Here is a 9,562-nt window from a genome sequence, read left to right as displayed (position 1 = left end):
TTCCCGATGTGCGGCGATCGGCCCTCTCGCAAAGAATTCCCGACGTTGCGGGACCGGGCTTATGACACTTTTAAAAATACAGGTTGCATGGATTCAAAGTAACTGTAAGTCGGATCACTCACGGAAAGCGGCATATTGTCGGTGGCGAACTCCGGGGTGTTTGGTTTGTGAGTGTGCGAGTTGACAGCTGGCATTGAGTAGGCCGCGTTACCATGGTGATGGTGGCGGGGGAGGGGGCTGAGCCCGTTCGGTTTGCTGTTAATGACAGGACCTCGTGGACCACAGCACGTGCGATATGATCCAGTTTTTTTTTCTCTCTCGCTCCTCTTCTTACTTCCCTTCCCCTTACAGGACCGCCAGGCGCAAGCGCTCTCCGGCTCAGCCCCGCCCTCGCTCCGCCCCCACCTCTCTCCGCCCCGCCCCCTTCGACACCGCGGAGGAGTATGGGTAGAAAGCGGGGCTTCGCGGAAGCGCCGGTGGATTCCAAGATGGCCGCGGGGTGCTGTGGAGTGAAGAAGCAGAAGCTATCGAGCTGCTCGTCCTCTTCCACCTCTTCTAACAACTCTAACGAAAACCACTGCAAGGACGTGACCCGCGCCAACGGTTTCAGTGGCTGCCCTGGTGGCAGGAACATGGTGGTCAACTCGGAGATGTGCTGCTTCTGCTTCGACGTCCTGTACTGCCATTTGTACGGATATCAGCCGCCCCGGAGCCCACGATTCACCAACGACCCGTAGTAAGTACCCAAACTCCTTGGCATGGCATCGCCGGCCGGTCTCGGGCTTTCTGTCGATTTAAGTGTGCGTTTTCGGCTTCTAATATATCAAACGGCTGCCTGTTTTTATTTCTCTGATTTATCTACCCCGCTGGGAAATCTCGTAACAAGTAGAAAGAAATGCAGTTCTCTGCCCGTTTCCAAGAGGTTTTGTGTGCGAACTTCATAAACAAAGGAAATAACTCCTTGCCTCCTTCTCCAAGTTTGTCGGAACAAACTCCGCAGCCTGTTTTGGATCGACCCTACAACTTTTATTTTTCCTGTCCTGAGATGTGTTTGCTTGCACTCTATGTTCAGACAGATTTTTCTTAGCGCTTTTTAAATAGTGTAACTGAGTGACTTTCGCCAGGTTATACGAGAATCGAATCGTTTCCTCCACTCGGTCGAAACTTGTTTCGTGTATGAAGTGAGTCCCGTACCCGTCCATTCAGTGATTGATTGCTTTTTCAAGGCAACTTCGGAACGATCCTGCTGTGATTGTACTCTTTGCCAAAGGGAAGTGGTGTATAACAACAAATAGTTGTTTTTACCTTTGTCGATGTTACAAGTCCACTTTAAGCAACTTAAATAAGATAATGTAGATATGGTTGATTGCTGCCGGACCGGCGTCAACTTTGTTGAGAGACAAACTGTGTTCTTGTAGGATCTGCAGACTGACGAGGTCAGGTTATGTTCTAAGAACTTTCAAATATCAAAGCTATCGATGCTGCTTCATTTAAAAAAAACACACACTTTGGTAAATTGTAATTTTTGGTTTTGAATGAATCGATTTACGACTCCTAAAAAAATCAGAGGAACATGTTTCGTCGAGTCCGGTTCAGCAAGTCGGTTTGTACTTCTACATGACTTTTTCATCTGGTTAAAGGTGTTTAACAGGCATGAAAACTTCCGATGCTTTTCGTTAAATTACTGTGCTTTACAACTAAAGTTTGGACAGTTTTTCATTTTAAATATTAGAAGTGTGATTTGTGCGCTGATCTGAAATGATTGCTTAAAGTACAAAATAAATTGCCTCGTAATTCCAATTCAGTGATTTGTTTCATTACATTGAAATGCAAATAGTATGAGAATGAATGGGAAAAAGTTTGTCTTCAGGTACAGTGTTAAGAAACGTTAAAAATTTCCAGCTGTTCTAGAGTGCACAAGTTGAAAAGGTTATTGACGAGAGAGACAAAAAAAACTGCAGATGCTGGAATCCAGGAGGCTGGAAGAACGCAGCAACCCAGGCAGCATCTGGAGGAAAGGAGCAATAAGCGTTTTGGGTATAACCCTTCTTCAGGACGGGATGTGGGGATAGGGGGATCTGCAGATAAATAGAGGGGCAGAGGGATGGAGGTAGAATGGTGGTGTTAGGTAGACACTGGTAGTAGGTACAACCTGGTTGGTCATTGGGAGGGAGGAAGCCAGTTAGTGGCTGGAAGGGAGGGTCAGAAGATAGAATGGAAGGAAGGAGGTGGGGCTGGACGGAGAGCCAGGGGAGTTCATGGGAAGGTTGGTTGAAACTGGAGAACTGAATGTTGAGTTCTTCAGGCTGTAGGGTGCCCAGATGGAAGACAAGATGTTGTTCTTCGAATTTTGCATTGCGACATTGGAGGAGGCTGAGGACGGACATGTCTGAGGGGAAGTGGGGTGGGGGGTTGAAATGGGTGGTGACAGGGATGTTAGGATGGCCGTTATGGGCCAGGCAAAAATGCTGAACAAAATGATCACCTAGTCTACGTTTGTCTCCCCTACATAGAGAAGACCACAAAAGGAGCAATAGACTAAGTTGGAGGTGATGCAAGTGAAGCTCTGTCTCACTTGGAAGGACTGTTTAGGGCCCTGAATGGAAATGAAGGTGGTGGTGTGTGGGCAGCTGTTGCATCTTTTACGGTGGCTACTGATTAGAATTGTATAATGAATGGACATTTGCTATTTGTTGTTTGGATGGGATATGACTTTTTTTATTGATGCTGGATGCAGTGAAGCTGGCATGCCCTCAATGTTCAGTACTATTTTTAGGAGTTCTTAATGAATGGGATGTAAGATCCCTAACTTTTGGGACAATTTAAAAATTATTCATAGAATCCCTACAGTGTGGGTGCAGACCATTCAGCCCATCGTGTTCACGCTGATCTTCAGACCATCCCATGCAGGCCCATCCCACTACCCTATACCAGTAACCCTGCATTTGCCATGGCTAATACACCTAGCCTGCACATCTTTGGATGGTGGGAGGAAACCAATACAGACACTAAGAATGTGCAAACTCTGCACAGTCACCCAAGGGTAGATTTGACCTTGGGCCCCTGGCGTTGACAGACAGCAGTGATGACTACTGTGCCACCCCATATGGTATTATCTCAACTATGTTAGTTTTACACTACAGTAAAATTAAACTTCAGAATTATGATTCCATCTTGTGTGTTCTGTACATTTTTCCTTTTCATGAGCTGCATTTGGTACCAACTATAGGTTGAGTTGTCTTATGTCCTCGATCACTCTGGTTTCATTAGCAGGGGAAACTGCTCATACAAATAACAAGAATAAGTTTGTTTTAATAAAACATTTCAAGGGGTGTCAGAAGAATAACAGTGCATATGTTATAATATGAACCTTACAATTGCTTGTAGTAAATTTGAGTCAATACACTTTTTTTAAGCATTTGCTATGTTGTCAATTGTTAATATAAAATGTGAAGTTTACTTTACGGGGTTACTGGCCCAGGATCGGCACTGACCAAATATTTATAATGCTTAATGTTTGTACTATATATGCAAAAATTGTGGGAAGAAAGTTTACTTAGTCTTGTGTTGGAACTCTCTACCTTGAGGTGCTCAAAAGTGAAGAAATGTCCTTTTGTGGAGGAATCTAGTCAGAGAAAAAGTCTGTAACAGGTCAAAAGATAAGAGTTCTGCAGGGGCCAGGCTGAAAGGTAATGGAGCCAAAAACTCAGCTCCTTGGATGATGAGGGAGATGGAAATTATGATGGAGCTAAAAAGTGTAATGTTGCATGTCAGATGAATTCTTTGCTGAAAATCAGGTCAGGTACAACAAGTTGAGATTTGAGGTGAAGACTGAAATAAGATTGGCAGATAGAAAACGAGAATAGAATGGAAATCAACATGAAAGGAATTCTGATATCTCCCAGCATGTAAATAAGTTAGTAGTAAGAGGTAGAGTGAAAAGAAACAGTGGGGTTGCAGTGATGGTTTGGAAAGGCTGGAGTAAAAGAGATTGAAAGGTGTACAAAATGTTGACAAGTTAAGGTAAGGTAGACAAAGAAAATCTTTTGCCATAACCTGATCGTAACAGTACGAGGAGGCACAGCTTTAAGATTTTGGAGAAGGGGATATGGGGGAACTGTTAAGAAGAACTCTGCTCAGTGAATGGTAATGGCCTAGGACATGGTGCAGTACAAACAATTCCTGATTTTTTTTTTGAGGGAATTCGTTGGGGACTTGAAGAAATTATATTGCTGTTATTTGGGACTTAATGAGGTTGTGATACTGATTGAATTGCCCTTTGGAGAGTTGGCATGAACTCAGTAGGTTGAGTGGCCTCCTGTGGCACAGAGGACCCTTGGACTCTGTAGAATTATTCCAACTTGAGGTGTATGAAGATTTATGTAAATATGGAAAACAGTGTACTGCTGATAATCATTAGCTTTAGTGATCAAACAAGTTTCTCTATATAAATATATGCCAGGCTTTTAAAAACAAGAATCCACAAAATTCAAATGATTGCATCAGTGAGGTAACATGTAGCATTGGATCAGTGGAAGCATGGATAAATTGTCCCTAGATTTGGTTTGGGCCCTGGTGGAACAAACTGTCAAAATTTGGCTTCTATAGAATAACTGACTGAGTGGAAAGTGTTAAAGGAGTATATTTGTGAAGTCAGTGAGGTGCTAAGGGAGGAATTTCGGGTAGCAAAGAAAATTTTAGTATTTGGCTGCAGGAACATGAGCACAGAAACTTCGCTGAGAATTTGGTGCAGAGCAGATGAAATGTTACTGGCCTTATACACTTGTAATAGAATCTCTATGGTGTGGAAGCAGGCCATTTGGCCTGTCAAATCCACACCAGCCTTCTGAAGAGCACACCACCCCAGACACACACTCCTGCACAATTCATTAATTGTAATTCATTGACTTGTCCTCCTTTTAAAATTTTTGAACACCAGAAGTTACTTATGAAGATGACTAGCATTTTTATCCACTTCTGCATGTGTCTTTGCACTTTTTCTGGTCATGTATTCATTGCCTGTTACAAAAAAGAAATTACGGATTTGTTTTCATTCAGTAGGGAGTTTACAACTTTTCTAACCCTTAATTCTTGTGATCTTACAAGTCTCCTTGTTACTGTTTCACTGACAAATAGGAAATCTATCATGATTTACTTTAGGTTACTTTGTCATTAACTCTCTCCATTAGGTCACACATCAACCTTCAATGCTCCATTAGAGGGCCAAATTCTAAGTTTGCAATTCTCCATTATCATCCTTGTAATATCTTATGAAAATTGACAAAAGTAATTTGCCTTTGGCTTTATAAAATGTCTACATCAATTTTCATATTTCTGAGTGCCTAAAATTCTGTACAAGATAGCCAGTTGCAATCATACTAGTTTTTTTTTTATATAGCTTTGAACTGAGCACCATGCCAAGATATGAAACTAAGCATTTGGTAAGTCTTTTCTGGTGCTCTTACGGACACTAACATTTTACTAAACTGTTTACTTAGTCTATGATATCCTCTGGAAAAGTTACTCTTTACTATGTATTTCCATTCCATGCTCTTTGAGTGCGTTACAGTATTTCATGTTGTACTGCAACTGCTGCAACTTTGTCTTCTTGCGTTCTCTCACAATCAGCCACTTGAATTCATGAGAAATGTTATTCTATCAATTGCTAATTTTTTGTGAATGTCGTAAAGTTGAAGTCAACAGGTGGAGATAACAAGGTGTAGAGCTGGATGAACACAGCAGGCTAAGCAGCATCAGAGAAGCAGGAAGGCTGACGTTTCGGGCCGAGACCCTTCTTCAGAAATGGGGGAGGGGAAGGGGGTTCTGAAATAAATAGGGAGCGAGGGGGAGGCGGATAGAAGATGGATAGAGGAGAAGATAGGTGGAGAGGAGACAGACGGGTCAGAGAAGCGGGGATGGAGCCAGTAAAGGTGAGTGTTGGTGGGGAGGTAGGGAGGAGATAGGTCAGGTCAAGGGGGCGGGATGAGGTTAGTAGGTAGGAAATGGGGGTGCAGCTTGAGGTGGGAGGAAGAAAAGGTTAGGGAGGCGGGGACGAACTGGGCTGGCTTTGGGATGCGGTAATGGGAGGGGAGATTTTGAAGCTTGTGAAATTCACGTTGATACCATTGGGCTGCAGGGTTCCCAAGCGGAAAATGAGTTGCTGTTCCTGCAACCTTCGGGTGGCATCGTTGTGGCACTGCAGGAGGCCCAGGATGGACATGTCGTCTGAGGAATGGGAGGGGGAGTTGAAATGGTTCGCGACTGGGAGGTGCAGTTGTTTATTGCGAACCGAGCGTAGGTGTTCTGCAAAGCGGTCCCCAAGCCTCCGCTTGGTTTCCCCGATGTAGAGGAGGCCACAGCGGATGCAGTATACCACATTAGCAGATGTGCAGGTGAACATCTGTTTGATGTGGAAAGTCTTCTTGGGGCCTGGGATGGGGGTGAGGGAGGAGGTATGGGGGCAGGTGTAGCACTTCCTGCGGTTGCAGGGAAAAGTGCCAGGTGTGGTGGGGCTGGAGGGGAGTGTGGAGCGGACAAGGGAGTCATGGAGAGAGTGGTCCCTCCGGAAAGCAGATAAGGGTGGGGAGGGAAAAATGTCTTTGGTGGTGGGGTGGGATTGCAGATGGTGGAAGTGTCGGAGGGTGATGCGTTGGATCTGGAGGTCGGTGGGGTGGTACGTGAGGACGAGGGGACTTCTTTTTTGGTTGTTATTGCGGGGACGGGGTGAGGGATGAGTTGCTGGAAATGCATCCCAAAACCAGCCCAGCTCATCCCCGCCTCCCTAATCTGTTCTTCCTTCCACCTCAAGCCGCACCCCCATTTCCTACCTACTAACCTCATCCCGTCCCCTTGACCTGTCCGTCCTCCCTGGACTGACCTATCTCCTCCCGACCTCCCCACCTACGCTCACCTTTACTGGCTCCATCCCCGCCTCTTTGACCTGTCTGTTTCCTCTCCACCTATCTTCTCCCCTATCCATCTTCTATCCACCTCCCCCATTTCTGATGAAGGGTCTAGGCCCGAAACGTCAGCCTTCCTGCTCCTATGATGCTGCTTGGCCTGCTGTGTTCATCCAGCTCTACACCTTGTTATCTCAGATTTTCCAGCATCTGCAGTTCCTACTATCTCAGTCAACAGGTGGAGTTAGATCTACTACAAGGGCTGATGGGAATTATGGTTGGACAGTAGCCATCTCAACCTCGGGGCATTTATGCTGGAAAACATTCAGGACCCAACCATCTGCTGCTGCTTCATCGATCATAAGCTTAGAAATGTCTACTGATGATTGAATAATGTCCTCTTCCATTGCAGCTCTTCAGATTATTAAGTATGTCTGCATTCAAAAGATCTTGGGGTGTTTGGCGATGATAATGTCCTTTATCTTTAGGACACAAAGTTGAGGCCCGAGGCCCAAGCCCCACCTGCTCCAGAGGTGTGTCACAACATATTTGAAGAAGTTGATTTTTAAAATTTTATAGCGTATCCTGAGCAATGTTCAGGGTAGATCGATAAGGGACATGCAACATTACTGAATAGCAGTGATCAGCTCCAACAAGAGGGAGTCTTGCCATCTTCCTAGAACATTCAATATTGTTAAACACCTGATTGCATCCTTGGACGTTGACAGTGATGCCACAATTCAGTTGACGCTTAACTGGGCCAACTGTACAATACTACGTGAGCAGGCCAGACTTGGGCATTCTTCAATTAATTACTCACTTCCTACCCTCTCAAAATCTTCACATCACTTACAGCTCAGTATAATGGAAAGCAAATTGTCAGCATCCTATTCTCCACCTTAAACTAAACTGCTAGCACCGTGTGGTTCTATTGCTTACCATATGCAAGACACAATGTAGACTCACGAAGGTTCCTCCCCATCTCTTAAAAAGAACTGTGACCTCTATCATCTGCACATGCAGCACCACCTGTATCTAAAGGTGCACATATTTCCAATTGGGGACAATGTAACTGCCAACGTACTGCAAGTTCCTTCCTGACAGCATTATAAAAGTATCTTTACAATCTGTGGCAGTTCAAGAAAGTAACTTGTTGCTACCTACTCATGGCAGTAAATACAAAGAACAAAGAAAATTACAGCACAGGAACAGGCCTCTCAGCCCTCCAAGCCTGCGCCGATCCAGATCCTCTATCTAAACCTGTCGCCTATGTTGGTATTACCAGTGAAAACCACATACTGTGAATTCTAAAGAAAATCCAACACAGCACTCTTGTGCACAAATGTGCAGCTTTAAAGTCTGAGAAACTTTCTCTTAATTCCCATCTTTAGAAGAATCATTTGAGTATTGCAATAGAACAATGGTGGTGGTTCACCGTGAAGCAAGAAGTTGGTGATTACAGTCCTTCATAGTAACCTCAGCCGGTGCAGGAATTGAAACCACACTTTTGGCATCACCCTGCATCACAAATGAGATGTACAGCCAACTGTACCTAATAGAAGATACTGACACAATGGTTAAGTACAAATAGTTTTCTCCATACGGCTAGTTACTTACGCTTATCCTCTTGCCGACTCTGTTTTCATACATTTTGAAGCAACCAGCTATTTCACCGTTAAAAGTATTTCTGGATTTTGTTCAGTCTGATCATCTCTTTTCCACACGCTCGTATTTCCCTGAATTCCAGCACCAATGTGTTAGAGTGCCTCATCCAGTAATCAGACGACACCAGATTATAGTTCAGCAGGTTTATTTGAAATCACAAGCTTTCAGAGCGTAGCCCCTTTGTCAGGTGAAATGAGACAGAAGCACGCAGACACGGAATTTATAGGTAGAGGGATCAAAAGATCATACAAATAGTGAGAGTGGAATGTTGAATAATAAGTCTCTGCAAATGATCAAAAGTGTCAGGCAGTATGAGTAAAGTATCAACAGCTGAATAACAAGCGAAGAGATGATCTATAATCTGATTAAATGAGGCAGAGAGATTCAAAATCTCTACGGTGTGGAAACAGACCCTTCGGCCCAACAAGTCCACACCGACTTTTGGAGCATCCCATCCAGGCCCATCACCCTATAACCCACCTAATCTACTCATCCCTCAACACTATGGGCAATTTAGCATGGCCAATCCACCTAGCCCGCACATCTCTGGACTGTGGGAGGAAACACATGCAGACACGGGGAGAATGTGCAAACTCCACACGGGCAGTCACCCGAGGACCCGGATTTGATTCCGTCCCTGGTGCTGTGAGGCAGTAGTGCTAACCGCTGAGTAGATAATTACAAAAAATTAAGATGGTGCTGGAGACATGATAGGTATGAGTTGCATGTCGAGGGTCTAACCAAATTAATCCAAAACTGTATAAGCTAATTAAGGTAGAGAAATCATAACAATTTATCACGGTGAAGTCAAAACAGGGCAGTAAGGAAGATTTTGCTTTGATACAGAACAGTGTTGGTGGGGTCACATGTAGCATGACATAAACTCAATATCGTGGTGGAGGCCATCTTCATGAATATGGAGAGAGATAGTAGGAACTGCAGATGCTGGAGAATCCGAGACAACCAGGTGCAGAGCTGGATGAACACAGCAGGCCAAG

General features: G+C 44.4%; 1 protein-coding gene across 1 annotated transcript in view; it reads left to right on the top strand.

Moving 5' to 3' along the window:
• Nucleotides 1-389: 389 nt before the first annotated feature.
• LOC125480980 (AMMECR1-like protein) overlaps nt 390-9,562 on the top strand; it is a 150,063-nt gene continuing 140,890 nt past the window's right edge. Inside the window, exon 1 of the mRNA XM_048604898.1 lies at nt 390-736. Within this exon, the coding sequence (XP_048460855.1) occupies nt 444-736 (293 nt within the window). The 5' untranslated portion in view covers nt 390-443. The remainder of the gene's footprint in view (nt 737-9,562) is intronic.

Source organism: Rhincodon typus, chromosome 14, assembly GCF_021869965.1.
Source record: "Rhincodon typus isolate 14 chromosome 14, sRhiTyp1.1, whole genome shotgun sequence".
In the NCBI taxonomy this organism is placed as follows: domain Eukaryota; kingdom Metazoa; phylum Chordata; class Chondrichthyes; order Orectolobiformes; family Rhincodontidae; genus Rhincodon; species Rhincodon typus.
This window is presented reverse-complemented; position numbering and strand designations above follow the sequence as displayed.